Source organism: Pygoscelis adeliae, unplaced genomic scaffold (assembly GCF_000699105.1).
Source record: "Pygoscelis adeliae isolate BGI_AS28 unplaced genomic scaffold, ASM69910v1 Scaffold120, whole genome shotgun sequence".
Classification (NCBI taxonomy): Eukaryota; Metazoa; Chordata; class Aves; order Sphenisciformes; family Spheniscidae; genus Pygoscelis; species Pygoscelis adeliae.
This window is the reverse complement of record NW_008824032.1, coordinates 6922006-6942350: the sequence shown is the minus strand read 5'-3', so window position 1 is coordinate 6942350 and position 20345 is coordinate 6922006. Positions and strand designations below refer to the sequence as shown.

At 44.8% G+C, this 20345-nt stretch overlaps 1 protein-coding gene across 1 annotated transcript; it reads right to left on the bottom strand.

Annotated features, from left to right (window-relative positions):
* Nucleotides 1-312: 312 nt before the first annotated feature.
* Nucleotides 313-16741, bottom strand: KIAA1407 (KIAA1407 ortholog). The gene is given in 15 exon segments (XM_009329526.1): nt 313-546; nt 2053-2207; nt 2588-2740; nt 3949-4092; nt 5506-5534; nt 5537-5600; nt 6990-7072; nt 8671-8765; nt 9278-9747; nt 11112-11361; nt 12145-12335; nt 14222-14378; nt 15187-15404; nt 15914-16092; nt 16633-16741. Coding segments are annotated over 15 exon segments (2430 nt in total). The 3' UTR covers nt 313-413.
* Nucleotides 16742-20345: the final 3604 nt, after the last annotated feature.

Genomic DNA, 20345 nt, shown 5'->3' with positions numbered 1-20345 from the left:
TTACGGCTTAAGGAAAAATAGGTGCAGTTCAGTTCTGTGCTTCCTGTGATGGAGGAGGATTTGTGTCAGTGCTGCAGCTCTGTGTGTAGAAATGGTCTTGGCGCGAAACACAGCCTGTGCTAGGCTTTGGTTACCTAGGCCTCACTGCCACCAGCCAAGACACCCCTATGGAGACTTCACGTGAGGAGGACCTTGTAGGAAATAACCCCCTGAAGTACAAAGTGAAACCATCGGATAAGTTTCCATATATGCTTAGTTTACGATAGCAGTGGCCCCAGGGAGCTTCCTTTGGCTGTAAAACCCTTTGCACTGGACAGGACTTCCCCTTGGATTTGTTTCAGTCGGTAGGAAGATAGCACGGAACAGAATCAGTCTTTTTGTCCCTTTTCCCAGTCTCCTTTGACTCTCTTCTGTCATGTTTGGAAGTCAGGGAGAATTTCAGCTACTCTCCTGCGTAGCTGGTTTCTCCTTTCCTCCCTCTCTCTTTCCTTTTTCATCAGTACTGGGTACTGCCTCCATGCCTTGAATGCATTCAGCGTGAGTCTCCTTAAAGAAATTGGGGACACAAAGAACAAAGTGATGACATGCAGATGTGTGCATAACGTAACAGGTAATCAAAAGATGACTTCTATTTGAGGGGGGAACTCCCCTAAAATACCTGTGGGATTTGTTCTTTCTGCTGCTAGTCAGGGCTGTGACATGTTAAAAATCTGCAGGCAGACCACTCCATTAATATGTCAATCATCCCAGGGAAAAATAACACATTGCCCTTCTCTATTCCTCTCCCCCAAGAATTTTGCTCCTTCCTCTAACAGGATTCATTAGCTAGTGTTTGCTTAGCACTGTGAAGATGAAAGATGTTTCCTGAAGAATAAACAGGGTCTCTGAAAGCAGTTTTTTCAAGAAAAATGCAGGCTCGTTTGGTCCAGACCAACCACTTGGGAGTGCAGGCAGCTGGGCTCCAATTCTTACCCGATTTTAATCACTCCACCAAAGGTGTCTTGCCCTGGGTTTCCACGTGGGCAATAGGGAGCAACAGTCCTTTCTAAAGAAAAGTTTGCTATGTCAAGGTCTGAACTGGCTTTTACCAGTCAGTGGGGGAACAGGTAATGAGGAACGACAGGTGATTATGCTCCTAATATGAGGTCATACACAGAATAAATCCAATCTCTTCCTGGGTCTGAATTTTCCCTGGTTCCTCCAGTTTGCTGGCTTGTTGGGTTAAATCATGCACTGTTCCGATCTTACTGACACGGCAAGCTAGAACACGTTCGCTCTACCACATAAGAGGTGAAGTTAATTTCATTCCTCCTCCAAGGTGCTGCGGATCCTGTTTGGGCTATGCACAGGTGCAGCCTATTCATGGCTGCATGCAGCTGATGTGCTTTCATGGTGAGGTAGGTGAACATGCTTCTGTTTTCTGCTGAACTTTGACAACAGTTTTTTCCTCCTGTTAAAAGGTACAGCTAATGCAGTTATGGGACAATGAGTGAACTGTGTGTGTCCAGCTCCAGTCGTGATCAGTAGAACTGTCTGCTGTAGTTCTCACTGCCAAGTCAGGCTGATGATGGCATAAACTGAAAGATCCCTTAAGTAGGGTTTCTAGTTGATCAACTTTGGTTTTGTGAACTAAATCATCTGCTGTGGACAAAACAATACAGTGTAATTCCTGCACAATCGTTTGGCTTGCTATAAATCTACTTAAGGATTTTCCTAAGGCAGCTTTTAGCAGAAGCTGCATGGCCAGATCTGCTAATCAGCTTAGAAAGTTTCAGCCGCTTATCCACTTTCACTGCATTCCCTTTCAGCAGATTTAAAAGTCCTGTGAAGGGTACCACTCAATTTCCTTTTCCAGGCTGCGTGGAAAATTCTTACCACAAACCTCTGCTGATGTTGTCTCTGCATATCACAGAAGTGAAATACCAGCCTTAGAGAACCTGTTTCACATGTTCTTGGGGAGCAGATAATTGACCTGTCAAAAGTAGTCTCTAAAATAACCTATAGGGCATATTAAACCCAAGTAAAGAATTGCTGGCAAGGGAATGCACTTACTTGTTACTGTGTTCAGTAGCAATCTTCAGCTTCTCCCGTAAGGTACTCTTTTCCTCCATGATCAGATCAAACCACGCCCAGAAGTACTTCCTCAGGAGGCAGGCTGCATGGAGGGTACTCGCTGTCTCCTCCAGACTGGAGAGATAATCCTTGTACTAGGGAAGGAGGACAGAGAAAGAGGTGAGAATGTCTTCTTTCTCCCGACCCCCAGCTCAATAAGTAGAAACAGAGCAGTGCCGAGACTGTGGCAGTGAAGGGTCATGGGGACCAGAGTGGAGGAAAATCAGCAGGGAGAGAGAGTGCAAAGGTGGAGGTGGGGAGCAGTCTGTAGGAGAGCGTCCTGGGTGGAGGAGAATGATGGAGAGTGGAGAGCTGAAACAAGGTCTCTAAAGAAGGGAATGACGTTGCTGGAAGGGGGACAGTGTGACTCAGCAAAGGTTGGGCTGCAGGTGTGTGAAGTGGCACTGTGGTGAGGGGAAAGCGCGGCAGCAGCTAGCTCGCTTGGTGTTGTTTCTCCACTGTGGTGCAGGCAAACCTTTAGCCAGTTCCTGAAGCCTCGTCTCAGCAACATATGGGAATAGAAGTCCTCAGCCCGAGACACCTTCTCTGTGAGGCTCCCCTGGGTGTGCTGGAGCCAAGTCATCAGGCATTTCCTCTGCAGGCCCAAGCAGTGGTGCCTTTGTGACACCTAAGACAAGACAGTAGAGACGGCAGCTAGTTACTTGGACCAGTGACTACATAAACATAAAGCTGCAGAAAACTGGGTACATTAGAAAATTACCTCAGCTTTTTGGGGCCCCCAAAATGCAGATATCTGACAGGTGGAATAACTTACAGGATGGGTTCCCACAAAGCGGGATCAGCACAAGGAACAAGACCAGTCTCTCTATCGGGCTACTGCTGTGTCACTTTTAGAGAATATCCTTTTGAATTAGATGCTCAGTTTAACCTGTTGTGAATGGAGCAGAGGTATGGCCTATATCAGTTTAGTCCAACCCCGTCCATAACGCTGACCAGCAGGGTGGACTTTAGGAGCAGCTGCTATCTCTCTATTTCTTTCCAGCTGGAGGCCTATGTGCATTTGGTCGAGTACTGTCAGTAGCTGCAGTTCCAGTGACTTAAATGGAAGCTTGCCAACTTAGCCCTGGGCTCTGGCTAAATCTTCAGGATACGGTTGAGTGTTATTAGTCCACCCCGATAGGGCATGCCAATTCAGTCATGTATGGAAATGTTTCATTAGCAATATTTATGTGTCAAGGTCTCAGAAGCTACCACTTGCTATTCTGCACTGAAGGTATGGCCAGGCTAGAAGGAGATAGCTGCATTATCACCTGTGGTGTCCTACCTCTAGCAGTGGCCAACGCTACACCAGCAGCGACCCCAGAGAGAGGGAAAGCCCTAGTGATGGGCTGGGGTTAACTACTATAACTACAGTGGCTTGGTGGTGTCTTACTGATTAGCTTTGCTGTGGAGCAAGAGAACTGACAGGCTCGTGTCATATAACTTCAATCTATCTTTTTGGCTGTATCACACTAAACTAACTCCCACTGCGTTACTGACATCAAATCATGTGGCAGTTAGTACTGCAGACAAGTGGAGGCTAACAAAACATGACTTCTCATTAGATTGAAATTCGTTCCTTTGTCCTTTTGGTTCCTGTTTATTCAGCTATAAATGAGGATGCCACCCTTGTGTGTTTTTAATGACCTTTCATGATTATTGTCAGATGGACTGATTTAAAGAATGAATACAGGGCAGGGTGTGCAGGGAGAATTTTTGCTTTTTCCATCTCTACTTGGCTTAAGAGCCTATTAAGGTTTCTGCTAAGTGCTACATCCATTCTTTTTCCCTTCCTCCCATGGCACTTCCTCCCTTTCCTTTATCCTCAGCACTTACCACCAGGTTTTCCTTGGTTTGCTCCTTCAGCCTTTTCCATGGCACCATTCCCAGCTTTCTCAGCAGGACCTTCTCATAGTGATCTCTGGCCTTTTTCTGGAGCTGCTGCTCTTTCTCCAGCCTCCTTTGCTTCTCCAGCTCTTTCTACAATATGAAGAGCAGTAGTTTTAATTCACTCTGGATGAAGAGGATGTTAAGCAATGACAATAGATTGTCATATTGGAGCTGTAGGCCCTGACCTGACAGGAAATAGGGATCTGCATCATCTTTAGCAGTGCAGACCAGACCAGATATGACCCCATGTACTAGAACGTGTGGTAGAAAGCAGAGCAAACTGTCTTGAAAATCCTCATGGAAGATGATGGTATTTCTGGACATTTCCTTGGACCGTGTATCAGCATGTGGCCTTCCCTCAGCACTGCAGTTTGGTGTTACTGTAGCAGACATATAATCTGTGGCTACCAGCAGTGCTGATGTAGCAGGAACTTCTTTTTGATGGACCTTCATCAATGTGGGGAGGGGTGCTTTGGTGAGCTTGAGGACGGCAGCTTCCTATGTTTAGAAAATTAGATTGAAAACCTGTCCAAAAATGATTCTGAGTATACGCATGGACCCTACCACTTAAGCTAGCCTAAATAGTAGGGGAGGGCTGTGGATATCACATAACTGTACAATATTACTTTTGACTGAGACTCAGGGATGAAGGTCAAACATCCTAAAACACTCAATCCAAGTAGAACAGTAGTTGTAGGTCAAATTCCTGTAGGATTTCAAATGTGCTATTTGAGTTTTTAGGACAGCTCATTTCCAAGTAACAATAATGAAGTGGGACTATTCCTAGGCTAGCTCCAAGGAGAGGATGCTTCTATTCTTCAGATGGACAGTTGCCCTTGATATATCTGTCATGTGTTTGCAACTGGTATCATTGTGAATGCTGGAGGGGGATACAAGTGGAAGGATCAGCCTGAAAGTAGACCAAACATAGAATCCTAGAACCGCTCAGGTTGGAAGGGACCTCAAAAGATCATCTGGTCCAACCTGTCCAATTGTGTCTTGAAAGCCTCTGGCAATGGCAACTCTACCACATCCCTGGGGAGGTTGTTCCAGCGAATGATTGTTCTCACTGTAAAAAAATTTATTTCTTATATCGAGATGAAACCTCTCCCGGTGCAACTTGTACCCGTTGCCACCAGTCTTCTCCATGTGGCTCCTTGTGAAGAGAGTGCCTTGGTCCTCTTTATAGCAGCCCTTTAAGTACTGGAAACATGCTGCCACTGTGGGGGCTTGTGTGGCTATACCTCAGCAGTGAACGTCCACCAGCTGGGACTTCTAGTCCTGCCAATGAGACAGAGACAGTATATACTTCATAGTGTGTTTGGTCCACAGCCAAAAAGGGGGAAGGTGGTGATACAGTGGGTGCTGTGCTGTGGAACTCTGCTGTACTAATGAAGACCTTCAGTTCACATTACTCTGGCTGCTGACTGAGTGCTAGTGGGTAATGGCTCGTCTTCCCTATCCCTGCTAAAGGGGGGGAAAACAGGTGAGGTGCTTGGTCACCAGCTTCTGCTGCCTTCTCTCCTCCCGGCCTTCTGAGCTTCCTTTTCCTCAGCCTCCTTCCTCTGCTGTGCTTCCTCTTCAGCCTTCAGCTGGGCCTTGAAATGGAGAAAATGGAGGAAGGTAAAATTTAATTTGGCGCATGTGACCTTTTCAGAGCACATAGGCCTCTAAGCTTTCCCAGTATTCCTCTAGTATTGACCAGCACCTGAAACTTCAGAAGGAAGCAGACTTTGTCACTTACTAGACATGATCTGTGCTGGACAATGAACTGTGGAAGGAAGAGGAAGGAGGGACTGTTCTTTCTACTACCTATATATATATATATATGTGTATCTTTCTTTGCCCCAAGTTATAGTATTTGCCCACTCTTCCCCTAAAAAATCTAAACCATACACCAAGTTATTTATTGATAACCTAATTGCTGAAGTCAGCTCTGGGTTTCTGGGCTCTCCTCTGAAGTTTTACTCCTACATGCAAAGCAGCATTACAGGTACCCAAACACTTCTTTCCCCAAACACTGAAGATCAAAGAAGTTGTTTTACTTCAGTACTGGTCATACTTGGCACAATACCCTTCTCTGAATGTTTATCTACTCCCCTTGCAGACCCCACTCCGCTTTCATTTCACAAAGCTTTTGCTCTTGGTGTATGCATCAAAGGCCTAAAACCTACACCAACCATAATACATGATTACTATGACTGTGCTTTCTGATCTCTAAGATCGTGGCAACTGCAGCGGAGGAAACCTAACCTGATACTTGTCTGTCCACTCTATGGTTAAAGTGTTTTCTAAGGCTCATTTCAGCCTCCTGCATATGCGAGTGCATCTCTTGCCTGGAGAAGGAAGAAGCACTGGTTGTTTTAGGACCCCAGTTCTAAGCTTTCTAATCCTAATGCAACTTACTATCACTGTTTTCAGTAACAGCTCAATGCCCTGAAGCTAAGAAGGCTCCTCTGTTGGATGTGTGTCACAGAATTTATATATTAACTATGCAAATATTGTCAGTATCTTCTCTCTTCAGCAGAGATTTGCTAGAAAGATGCAGGGTTTTTACTAGGTCAGACTGCACGTCCTCAAGCTGCCCGTGACCAGACAGGAAAGGCAGGGGAGAGGAAACCCACCATTGCCAGGTCCAATCAATCAAGTGGATCTCTGCATGCACTTCCACCCTTGCCATCCTTGGCAAGGACAAGTTACGGTCATGAGGTAGGTGTGAAAGAGCTGGTTGGGGGGTGGTAAGGGAGGCTGCTTCTAGAATTGCAACTGCATCAACATGAAGTGTCTGCCTGTGATATGGCAGGGCTAGTGGGGTCACTGAATGCAAATGCAGCAATAACTACTTCTTTTTTATGTGTGCTGGACATCTGCTTTCTCGCAAGCTATAAAACTCCTGTTTTTCTTGTTCCCTGACTTGGGTTAAAACAGCATTTCTTGTAACTGGAATGGTGTGAAAGAGGCTTTATTTCATTTTCTACTTCCTTTACCAATTTTTCCTCTTCTCTTCGTTGTTTGGCTTCTTCTAGTTTCCTCCTCCGTTCTGCCCGCTGAGTTGCTCTCTCCTCCATGGCTACAGAAACAGAAGGCGAAAGGCTTAGTGGAAATGAGCTATAGGATAATGACAGAAGTTTGGTGAACAAGGATGACCACTTCACTCTACTGCCAGGCCCCCACTGACCTGGCAATGCCAGCACAAAGGGACTTGCTTTCTGCTGCCTCTTACGGCTGGCAGTGTCATGAACAAGGAACCCATAAACATTTATAAGACCATTCAGGACTATCCCAATTAAATTCTCTCACCCTCTTTGGTTGACAGTCACAGCCACGAGGCTCAATTATGAAAGGAGCTGTGTCCAGACGTCTTAATCCTGTCTTCCCTGATTGAGTGCTGAGGCTCAGGGCACCTGATTCAGCAGCAATTGCTATGAGGTCTCCAGTAAGCTCCAGTTGCTTATTTAAAGAGCGACTTCATGACGGAAAGCATCCCTGCCATAGTGACACACAGGTACTTGGTCCCACTAGCAAGAAACTACTGCTTAATGCTGCTTTGGGGAGATAAACTGCAGTGCAGTGATCTTGCTCGCTATCAGTGAAGGTATTACAAGTGCTGATATGACCACGCAGAACATGCAGTGGAGTTGAGAACCTGTGCTCGCTTCTTCTGAAGTTGCAAACAAAGCACAGGCTGGAGCAATTGATAACTGGGGGACATTTAAGTGTTTTGACCACAATAGGTTTCCTCAGTTTCTTTTCTCCTCTCCGCTGTCCCAGGATTCTCTGCCAAGAGAAAATCTTCTAGTGATAACTTATTCATTGAATTTTTGGGGGATCTTCAAACAAAAGCACTTGAGTGCTCTGAAAATATGCTTACTGTCCCTAAGCTGTACAGCGTTCAGGCAAATCGGAGTGGGTGATGGCTTGGACTAGGTAGCATTGGAGCTGAACACAGTCAGTTAATGAAAGGCAACTACTAATGCCCAGCTATTATGGCCAAAAAGCTCTGGTGATCTCAAAACTGTTAAAACATCACAGTGCTCATATTCCAGTCTTTCATGCAGACTGTGACCACTCCCCAGTTGATATGGAAGAATGGGACCCAGGGATATAACAGAACCTGATCTTAATTTACTGCATGAAAAGGCTGTGCTGCATGTTTAACGTGTATATGCTGTTCCAGTGTGGCCACAGAATATCTCACAGAAGGCAGGGATCCGTAGCTCCTTCCCTAGCCTAGCTACTGTTGTCTCACAAAACCTTAGGTAGGCACTTAATTCCCTTTGAAATCTCAATACCTCTGTCAAAGTTAGATGAAAATGACTGATCACTTAAGTGTTACTTGGATGTGCAATGACAGGAATAAGACTGACAGCAAATCCCTGTAGAGCTTCTCTCTCTGAGTCTTGTCACACCAGAAACAATCACAAGTGTTAGGAGTAACCGCTACCACAGTGTACTAAGCGTGGACTTGAGGGGCGTGCAGTGGCCCAGGTTTTACAGATGCCTGACTTGGGCATGAAAACAGCTTACCCTCTCACAGCGCTGGAGAGTGCTGAGTTTTACTTGCACATTGTCATCAACCAGCAAGGCTGAGGCGAAGAAAGAGAGAAGCTTCCAGACAAGCTGTTGAGAAAAGTGGTCTGGAATGGTCTTTGCTATCTAGAACAATACCTTTCAGTATGGGATGAGCTGAGGTCAGCTGGCTGGGGGGCCTCCTGCCTTGCATCACTGCCCTTGTGTTTTCTGGCCCATGAGAAACAGGCAGACTATGAAAGGAAATAGTAAAGAAATTCATCAATGAATGTGGTCAAATGACGTCTCACACCTACCACCTATGGTTGAGAAACAGGCCTCATAGTTTCTATTCTCCATTGTGCTGCATTTTCATTCTGAATCCGATACACCTTTCTTCTGCTTGAAATGGGATTAATGATGCATCCTTGCAAAGGAGCTGAGTACCCAGGGCTGCTGCATGTTCTGAAATACAGACACTCTCTTTTTTTCCCAACTAAATAAATCCCTGCTGCTACTGTGTGTGACACTAGTGTTGCTTTTTCTAAGTGGATCCTGTATAGATCATATGGTGTTGAGCCATTGCAAAAAGGGAGAAGGCCAGAGAACTGTGGCCAGCCTGATACTACCCTTGAGGCTAAGTCAGAGGTGAGAGGAAAAGCAGATAGTGCTAGCATGACTGAAGTGTGCCTGGCAAATTCTGGCTCAACTTGAGTAGGAATGAGACATGCTGACTAATTGAGCCTGCTTTATCAAGAGCATATACCTCAAATGGGTTGTATTCTTGCATCTGGATTGTTTTTCCCTCTTCGGTTTTTCCTCCCTGGTTTGTGAAGCAGAGTTGTTAAGCGGCTGGGTTAGAGCCATGGCTTGTGCTGCCTCTTCTTTACCTCTGCTCAGCCTCTGATTTTCCTGCAGTTCAAGGATCAGCTCTTGCTGTTTCTGAAGCTGCTGCCTCTGTTCCTCAATCAGACGTTGCTGGAAGGCATGTCGGTGCTCAAAACGGCTACCATAAGCAGGAGCTGTCTTTGGACCAGGTGCCTGAAACTGCTGGGGGAGAGTGGCTATTTGATTCCTGTACACAGCCTGGCCCTGGGCACTTGGGGTTGCATGTTTTAGGGTAATCTCCCAGGCAAATTTGGGTTTTCTGTAGGAATGAGATGTGTGAGCAGCATCCCAACAAGAGTGGTCTCTGGTCTGGTCAGGTTCTTTCTGTATGAGGCAAGTTTCAGTTGGCTAGAGGGGGAAAAAAAGAAATGAGGAAAATTTGGCATTGCTTCAAACCAAGCACTCTTCTGCTCTTGCTACACTTACTGTGTTTCTTTAATGCAAATCTAGTGAGACGCCTGAGAAGTAAGGTAATCTCAGCTATGCAATCTTTATCCAGTTCCTAGCCAGGGCAGAGGGCGCCCTGTTACGCACAAAATGGGAGGCTGTGCGAAAGAACTGTTAAGGAGCTGTGTGTCATTTCACTGAGAGGAAGAAATGCTGATCAGGCAAGAGCTCTGGCAGGAATATATCCTGACTATTTTGTTAGGGAGCACAGCTCAGGACAGCTCATTTCTCAGGACTTAGCTCACCTCTCAGGGATTAGCACACTCCCTTTTGGACTGCATTGTCCCCACTCAGCACTCAGATGGAGAATAAAGGAAAAAACAGTTGTTGAAGTGATCTACACAGCTGATCTACTGAACAGTCCCTTTTCAGATGGAAGAGAAGTCTACAAGGTGCTGCTTCCTCATGCCTCTTCTCCAGCTTTTATAAATATTACCATAAAACTGGTGCACAGTGGGGAATGAGGCTGTGCCTTCTCCGACACATGGTCTTTCTGTGAAGAAGCATCAGATGTAAGGCCTGCTTTTTGATTCCTAGGTCAAACCCCAAATTCGGTCCCATCCTTCCAGCACAAATTTTACTAATGCATCAGAAGAAAAATATGGGCCTACTAGGATGATATAAACACTGTAGGAAATCAACTTTTGCTGACATTTAAGCAAATGAAAAGCTTGACCTGTAATATGTGTGTGTGAGCTCTCATGCTGGGATCAGGACACTGCTGTGGTACAGGTTTTATAGGCAGAATGGAAGGGCAGGCTCTGACCTGACAAATGACAATTTAAGGAAGCAACCTCTGACTCTCCTCTCCTACGTCCTTCTGATGTGCATTATTCTGAAACAGCCAGTGACAACTTTTTTTTCCCCATGCTTAAAAGCCAGAGAGCTGCACTGGCATGACAAAATCTCTTGTTGTGCAGTCAAGCGTTACTCTTTTTCAGTCTAAGCAGGCATCAAAGATGTAACTAACCTCTCAGCAAAAGTGATCTGGGGTGGGACGCTCATTGCGACTCACAGTACATGAAGGGTTGTTCTCTGGCAGCATTAGAGATTATTTCTTTTTAAAACTCATCCATTGTCCTTCATGTTTGCCTCTGATTTTTAAAGACTTCCCTCCTGAACAGTTGCAGGCAGGTATTTGGGGGTCACCCTGGGAAAGAAGCCTTCCTCTGGGACAATGTACTCTTTATTTCAGATTGTGCAAAAGAAGTACTTTGTACGAGTACTGGGATGCCAATAGACAAAACTACATGGGAAGGATTTACCTTGTCTTGCTGCAAATCTTGATGATGGCTTACTTCTGCTGTCCCAGGCTTGTTAACTTCCAGTGGCCTATCCAGACCACCCTTCCCCAGTGACACTGCCTCCAGCAGCTGTGCCATCTTTCTCCTCTTCTCCTCCCTTTTGATCTGCAGCTCTCGCTTTTCTGTCTCTGCTTGGCTCCAACGCTGCCACGCCAGAAAGCAGCGGCGCAAAAGCCGTCGCTGGTTATGCTCCGCAGACAGGGTTTTTTTCCTGAATGAGAAAGCACTTGCGTTATGATAGGAGTGAGGCTTCTGCCCAGGCCTGCCTGTAACAGTTGCATCAAGTACAGCAGTCCAGGCCATGGCACGAGACCCCATAACTTCCCGAGTCTTTTTGTCACTTAACTCTGAAGGCCCTCCAAAGCTGTACAGAGTTTCTCCAAGGAGGAGTGGGAGGGCAGAAAGGATGCCCATTATTTTGAAGTAAGTTTCCTTAGTTCACATTTTGCAATTTCCCATATCATCCTGGAGCTGTAGGATAGGTGCAAAAATGGTATCCTGTTGCCTTGCCAGCTGCATAGGGGGAAGCGGCAGTGCCTCACCACACAGCCTGCCAGACAACTGCAAAAGCAAAATTTTCTCTGGCTGATAGGGAATTCATCCAACAGCCTCCATAATGAAAGGCACTGGCCAAAATGCTCTCTGCTATACTACTACTGAAATAAGAAATAACTATTGATCAGGAATGAATAAATATGGCACCTCATATTCTCTGGGGTCCAGAGCAAGCCAGCGTAAGATTTCCAGGAAAGACACCTACAAGAAGGTGAGACGCAGGCTTGTTGGAAAGTGCTAAAGCTCTTGTTTATCTCTGTCCTCCTTTTCATCTACGCCACAACACCTCTGGGCAGACTGCAGGCAATGTAGCAATTTTCTCAAAAAGCTACTGTTTTCCTCCTGCTGGCTAACGGACAGGCCTCTTTTACAGTCCCTGATCACTGCACTGCCCAAGTACTGCTGCAGTAGGAGGAATTCCACAGTGTAGGGTCACTACCTGTTTTGATCTCGGAGATGAACTTCCAATTGCTGTGTCTCCTGCTCTACTTTCTGGGCCCAAGTATAGTTCCTCCAGGCTCGCAGGGCCTTCATTTGGCATTTCCAGTCAGCAAGGGCTCTGGCTTTTCCCATTTTAATTCTGTGCTCCAGAATGACTTTCAGCCAAGCAGAGAAATGTCGTTGCATGCACTGTATGGGAGAGTTTCAGAAAACCAATAAGCAAGATACAGCCCATCACACATATGATCCTCTTCACCTTTGCCCTTACCTGACTTTCCTTTTTGAGATTCTTTTTAGAATCCCCACTTTCCACAATTACCTTGAGGGTAAAAAAAAAATAACGCAGAGCATGCGCAGTTCTTCTACAAAAAGCAGAAAGGGACTAGAAAGATAACATCATGGGACTTTATGCTTTTGAGTGAAACGCACTTAGTTCACCAAGTGTAAAGGAATAAAATGGGTGAGGAACATAGAATTTCTAGAGACAGGAAAGATGTTTCAAAGTCTAAGATGCTACAGGTAAGAACACTTCTGTGGAGAACAGTTCACAAATATCTCCACAGACCACTTGTTTTTCTTTTTTAACTTAGACAAAAATCAAGACACTTCCTAGCATGAATTTATGACATGACCTAAGCTCAGCCTTGTTCCAATAGGAAGCTAAACCTTTCCCCTATTGTGTAATTAGACTTGCTGCCTCTGGGAGTGATTTACATTGTACGGAACAGCAATTTGCTATCTAATCTACCCCATAATTCTAGCCCTGTCACTGCAGACACTGTTCATTTTGATCCTCCAAGTGGGTCAACTCACAGGACTCGGCTGTTCCCCTTTTGTCATGATGCCTGTTTTAATTGCATTCCTCTCACTCACTGAAATCTCCAAATGGAGACTTACAAAAAGGACAAAATGTCAGTGCATTAGCTATTTCTTTCTGCTTTAGGAAAATAATCAAAATGTCACTATTGCTTAGCTCAGCTAAGCCGCGGCTTCTCACATTTTGCCAGCCCTAAATTGTTCTGTGGTTTCATTCAGGCTTATCTTCATAGCTTACGTTGTGCTGGAGAGAGGTTGTATACTGCTAAACAGTAGCCAAGCTCAAATCCAGCAGACGGGCAGATGAAGTGAGCCATGGGGAGAATCACCATAAAAGCTACGGGATTCTTCTATAAAAAAAAAAATTCTAGATGTAGATAAGTAGACATTAATGATGATGACTGCTCTATTAATTAAAAATATTACGTGATGGATGGCAGTCATACCTACACTCAGGGAAATTTATTCCCTTTGCTGAGACTGCCCATATAAAATTATTCTGTACAAAAAGATTGCTCTTTAATTGCAAGTATTTGATACAACTAGGTGTTTAACCCAGAGCTGGCCATGGTATCAGAATAATGAGGGTAAAAGAAATAGGTTCCTACCAGGAATTATTAAAGAACGCACATTTGCCTCAAAAGAGCCATTGCAATATCACAGAATATCCTACTGCACCCAGTAGGAGTGGATCCTTGAGGAACCCATTACTGTGGATGCGCTGGCATACTTCAACTCTTGAAGACCCAGCTCAAAATTCATCCCAGGCCTCAGTACTTCCCTCCTCTTTGCTCTCCCTGCTCCTGCACCAGGGTCTGCAAGACAATCTTTAAAATATATTCCCATACACACAATAAGGGCTTCTCAGGCCTTTTTGTGCCATTTCCCCCCTTTTTACTTCCTTCCTCAAGGGAAAACAAATCTTGCTCCACTGCCTCCGCTGTACATCTGCCTATTTCTCAATTGCAGAAGCGTTTATATTTGCAACTGTCCTGAGCGCCCCATCTTTTCCACAATTCTAAGTGAAACCTCCCACTGAGTACACTTGAGGTACAAACACACTGCGGATGGAGGCTCAGAATTTCTTGCTCCTAGTCTTACAAGATACTTTTTGCCCTATTCTTCTACTTTCCTGGTATCAGGAGGAGAGCTTGGAAGAAGTAAAAAATTCTGATAACCAGGACTTTTTACTTCAGTTTTGCAAATGGTAGCTGAGGGCAGGTATCTCAGAGTCTCAGATAAAGAAGGGTGATGCTCACTCTCTGCTTATTGGTGTGAATCCTGTGCAGCAACTCCTGAGCCTTTCTCTGTTTCTCCTCTCCTTGCTCTTCTTTTTTCAGAACCAGGGGTGGTGATGCAGTAATAGATACCTCCTGCATTGACAGCTTCTGACTTTTTTCTTGTCTCTTCCCCTCCCTGGAAAGTGAACAAACTTACAGATCTAATACAATGAGGAAAGTACTGTAGCAGATGAAATGAGCCATGGGGAGAATTTCACTCTCTTTTTGGCCAATCCTAAGAGAATCACCTCTACAGCTTAGAAAGTTGCTGATTATTTAACTCAGCCTTCTTAGAAAACAGCCTCTGCCATGGTTTGGGGTCCCAGAGATTAAACGGTCTGGAGCATTTCCAAAATATAGCAGGCAGAAGAAAATAGTAAGATTTCAGTAAAGCACTTGCGTGAGAAGATTTAGGATCTCAGGGCTGCCTAAGTAAATAAACGGCATCCCTACAGGTCGCATCTCTGTGACAATCCAAGCTCAGCAGAAGCAAAAATTATGTCTCTGCAGAATTCTCAGCCAAGAATGCTCTATTCTCTCATAGCAGAGGAAGTATCGTAAGTGCTAGACTTTCAACACAGACTATTCTTTTTTTTGTGTGTGTGTGTACTGGCTTTCATGCTGCACTAACTACGCTGGATGTGGCCACAGAGTTGATGGAGAGAATGCATGGTGGTGCAAACACGCTCCTACTTTGTGATTCAGTGTACATACTGGTAAAGGCTGAGGGGAGGCTAACAGTATCTTTAGCCCATCATCTCACTAATGATAAACTCTGCCACTGCCATTGGTAACAAAGGCATAAAAGGTTTTGGGAGAGTTTGGAGACAGAGGAATAGCCGATGTTTCCTTTGGGACCACCACTCCTCTTACATTTAGCAAAAAGAGCTGATACGAGAAGTGTTATTCATATGGTTCTTGCCATGCCCCCCTCTCCCTCTTACGTTCTCCATGCTTCTGCCATGGTGTGCCTCTTCTCAGCCATTTCCTTTCGCAGCTTCACCATTTCCCTCTGGATCTCCTCCTCCTTGGCCTTCAGGGCCTTCCATCTGTCCTCCTCCTGTGCTTGGAGCTTGGCCTCAGACAGAACTGACTTCTTCAGGGACTTTTCTTGTCTCTGAAGCTCTAATGCCTTCTGACGCCTCATTCGGTTTTCTTTCACCTGGGAAGGAGGAAATCAGCAAAAGTCAAAGCAGATGCCAAAGGCTGAAGAATTTGCGATTCATTGTACACTGACAGGGTGGGTCACAAGCCACCTTTCACATGAAGCAAGCAACCCTATACTGTAGCTGACACTGACTGGACTGGTTCTGCTCTCAGACCAGCAAAAAACTCCATTCAAGAGAGTGAGTTTAAACCAGTATTACTTGATGGGAGCAAACTCAGAACTGACTGCCATGGCGGCTTTTTCTGTCAGTCTTTGGAAAGGGAGGAAAACCTGAACAGATGTAGTGAAAGTTGACTGTGCAAGCTACTGTGAATGGCCAATGTGCATGCGGAAATGCAGTAACGTTTCAGCTAAACTGTGGAAGAGTATCCTTGGGTATTTGCCTCCAAGTCAGAGATTATTGCAGGTTGGGAAAGAATACTGGGGAAGTGTCACTGAGCATTTACTCTAATCCTATAATCCCCCATCTCATTCCTTTTAACTGTGCTGCCTTGCCTGCTCACCTGCTTGTGCCTGAGCTCCATGATTATTCGTGGATCTGCAAGTTTTTGTTTTTCCTTGATGTCTTCAAGTCTAAGGTCTTCCACTATCCCACAGTTCACAACATCACTCTGCAAAAGATGCTGTAGGTATTCTTGGACAGAAGAACTTTCCAATTCATGTTCCAGATAGCTGCACAGGTCTGAAATGAGGAATTCAGATTATCTCAGGCTAGTCTGAAATGAATAAACCCCTCTGTCTCAGATCACAAAGCCTAACGTAATTAAAGGGATCACTTTCCCAGACTGTGAATGCTTTTCTGATGAAAGCAGACACACTGACTGCACTCCATTTATCCCCAAAGAGTCTTCATCAGTCTCCCATTGAACACGCTAGAGCAGTAACAACATTTCGTCCAGTTTTTACTGCCTTGCCTCTGAGCATCTCAAACAGCTGTACAAATTTGACAGGCCTCACAAATACCAATACACAAAAGAAATAAAATTTCTCTTCTACAAAGGGAGACATCAAATGTTTATGAGGTGCATTTGTGCAGCCCTACAGCAAGCTGCTGTAAGAGCTGGGGGAAAAAAATCATCACCTCTAATCTTGTTTCTACTGAGCACACTATCGTGGCCTCAGAGCAACTTTTACGTCTCAGTCTGACAAGCCATGAGGCCTGGCTCCCTTCCCCAGCACATCCTCAGAAAGGAAGCCAGGAACTGCTTTGTTGTGCTCTCACCATCAAACCGCTCATACTTCAGAGGTGCTGCAGAAGGCTTTTCCAGGAGGACAGAGTCAACTTCCTCTTCTCCATCACTCATCAGCTCCAGTTGCAGTTTGGACTTCATCCAGTTACTGAGCAGCTCTTGGGCTATCATGAGGGAAGAGACAGATGACTTCACTTGCTTAAAAAATACATGGGTAAGTGTAAAGTAGCAAGACTCTGTCTCTGGGATAGTTATATCACATGCTGGGAAGGCTGTCTAAAATGACTGAAAGCTGATCCGCAACAGAAAATGGAATAAGGCTAATAATTCTGTTCTCATCTTCTTGATCTATAGAAGAACAGGAAGAGAAGGTGGCAAACTTTTTCCCTGTCACATATGTCACAAATGAATTCTTCTCCGCCCCATTTTTCCTACAAGATTCTGTGGACATTTAGATCACTTGAGTGATTATTATAGCATTTATCAAAGAGATGGAATTCACATGAGGTAATTCATAACTCAGATAGCTTTCATATGTTTTACCACGGCACTTGCAGACACTTAAGATATTTTCCACGTGTACAGCCAAGGTCGTTCATATGTTAAACACAAAAAGAACCACTGTTTGGACAAACGTTTGCTTCATGTGTACAGGTTAACTTTTGCAAGTACCACAGTTCTAGGAACTGTGACTGGTGAGTCTAGATTACAAATCTGTCAGGTGGCAAGCTTCACCAGGGACTACCTGTACTCAGGATTAAGACTGCAACTGCAGAAATGCACCCATGGTGGATTTGGTACTCCTCAGTGAGCTCAAATGCCTAATGAACAACTGAGCATAAAGTCCTTCTGTGGACTTTATTTGCATCTCCACTCTTCTGTGGGAAAACGCAAAAATTCCTTTTTCAGAGATCCTACTCAAAAGCAAGGACAGCTAACGTGGCTGCTGCCTCAACAAACCACCTGGCCTCACTGCATGGGTGGCCAAGCTGTTCCTGAAGCAGAACGCAGAGCTGCAAACTGCAAGGCATCAGGAGCAGCCCCACAAGAAGCTGAGCCATCCGTGCAGTGACAATGGGCAAAGAGCAGGGGTTTCAGCAGCCGCTGCAGTGCAAGTCATCCCCTGTAAAGGCACACAGCCGATAGACATGAGGAAGCAGCTGCTTCAAATGTCTAATTCTAACACAGAATGAAGATGCTCCCATTGAGTTGTGGTATTTCTAAGGCAATAAAGCCTTTTGAAAACTTCCTTAAAAAGGGGTAGGTTTTTTGAAGAAAACATAAATATAATGTTTATTGTCCTTCAAATCACTTTTGTTCTCTTTTATAATCTCTCAGGCCAGCTCAGGAACAAGGAAATAATATATCTGATGATAACAGAAAGAAGAGAGAAAAACAGCTTATCGCTTGGGGAAGGGTTACTTTTTTGACTGGGAAATGTGAGCTCCTCAGACTGGAGTAAGAGAGTTCTTGCACTTCTCTTATCGATACCTTTCTTTGCAAAGTGGACTATATGTAGTTAATACCATTAAGTGTTCTAATAATGGATTCCAGATAAAAGGCTTTCAGTTGAGCTAGGAACAATCCTGAGGGATTGGTAGCTATAAAAAGGAAAACCCTAGCAGGGAAGGGCAAGCAAAAATAATAAAGAAACCTGAGGAAAGTAAGCAACTTTTCCACCAATTGCAAAGACAGCTCTTTTTGAGCCACTATGCTGTATAATGCATTCAGACAGTGCACTGTAAGCAGATAGGTGTATTCCGTGCTATTAGTTGAACCCCTGATGATTACAAGTGAAAAAGCTGACTTCCTGTATTGAAGTGGATGCTCTTGAGATGGGTCTTCATTCCATTCTGTGAGGCTCACTTCTGAGTCTTAAAAGAATGGTTAACTCAGTTTTTAAAATCCTCTCTCCTATCAGCTTTTTACAGTGCAGATGTACTTCTAGCACTAATGGAGATAATTTCCGCCCCCCCCCCTTTTTTTTAAAAAATGTACCACAGTTTTATTTTCAAATTTCAGTAAGCACTTGTGGCTGCAGGCATTACAAAGGGAATATTTAGTTAGCTAAATAGTGAGGAAAATTTTGCATGGGAATCAAAGCAAAACCACACAATTATTCGTACATGTGAAAGTTACACAGAGCAACTCCATTTTCACATCTGGCCTGCTATCAAAAATATGTCAGGTAATTTCATCCCGTTTCCTATAGCCCACTAACTTGTATTTGACCATACACTGTGTCTTGAAGGGCAGTATTCATCCTCGTCTTGACCTGAAATCTCCAGGCGACACAGAGTTTATCCTTCTCTTAGGTATGCTAATTAAGATCTACCTTGAACTCCAGCAATTGATTCTTCTTATGCCTTTCTCCATTAGATGAAAGACATCTTACTGTAAACTGTTTCTTATGGTCTCAAGCTTTGCAAGAGCCTGTTCAGACCAGAACCACAATGCTGGATCAAGAACAGTTCATTTTAGGCAGCTTGGGGCAAGCAGTATTTCAGCTCACCTTCCTCACAGGCTTCATCATGATCTTGCAGCTGTTTCACGGTTTCCAAACTCGTCACAGGACCACAAGGCCCCTGTGGACACCTTGACTTTTGAAGGGAAAAAGCTTCAGAGACAGCATACTCAGAGGCTCGCTCCACTCTCTTTAAAGAAAGGAAAACATTTCTAAGGATTGCTGGGTATTAAGTTTTAAATTTCCTATATCCAGGTTTCTCCTCCAGAGAGAGCAAACATCAGTGGGAATGTAACACAAGACAGTATGGCTGTTATAAGAAATAGATTTCTTTTGAAACACGTTTCTATGACTGCTCTTGATTGACTGGAGAAATTGGACTTAGAAATGATTACGTAATAAGCATTCATTTGGCAATTAGTGCCAATCACAGTGATTGGAGAACACGTAGGGAGAATGCAAACACCCAGCCCCTGGGGGCTGGATGGAGACTTGCCGAGTTAGTCCGCAGAAATTACCAACTATGAAAGTTGGTATCAGCATTTTGTCATAACCAGGCTGGCCACTGTGTAAATAGTCTGAGCGATTTTCTGTCCCATATTCATCCCTCTGAGGTGTAAATGATCCTGACATGTTACTGTGTTTTCACATGTAACATTTGTACGCCAGACAGCCCACATTTCTGCAGAGCCTCTTCCCTTTGCAGAGGTCTTCCTCCATGAGGAGGAAGGCGCACACTCCTACCTGCCACAGGAAGCCGGCTGAGGGTGGGAGCATGGGGGTACCCAAGGAAGAAATACTAAGGGAAGTTCACCCTAGAATTCATTTTCCTTGATCTTAGGTGGTTGTAGATGCAGGAGAAGGTGCTTTGGGATAAGTCTCTTCTACTACTTGCCCATACATACGACCTGCAGTACTGCTCAACAGCAAGTTTTGTGTGTGACCCATGAGTTTTATGCCTAACAACAGGGTACCTTACTCTTGAGCGAGTTACTGTGCAATTACTTCACCTTGATCCAGCGTTCCAAGTTATCAGATTCAAACTCCGGCTGGAAATAAGATAAAAAAAAAACATAACAGCGTTTCAACCACCCGCCTCTTTTTTTGAGCCAGTTTAACGCTGCCACGCGTAGCGCCGTTCACTCGAGCGCAGCACGGCCTTCCCATCCGGCGGCAAATCACGCGGCCGTTGCCGCAGCCCTCCCACAGACCTGGGAAACCTCTTTTCTGCCCCTGCCCCTGCTTTTAAAAGCGGTCGGGACCCCGCGGGGCCGTCCCGCG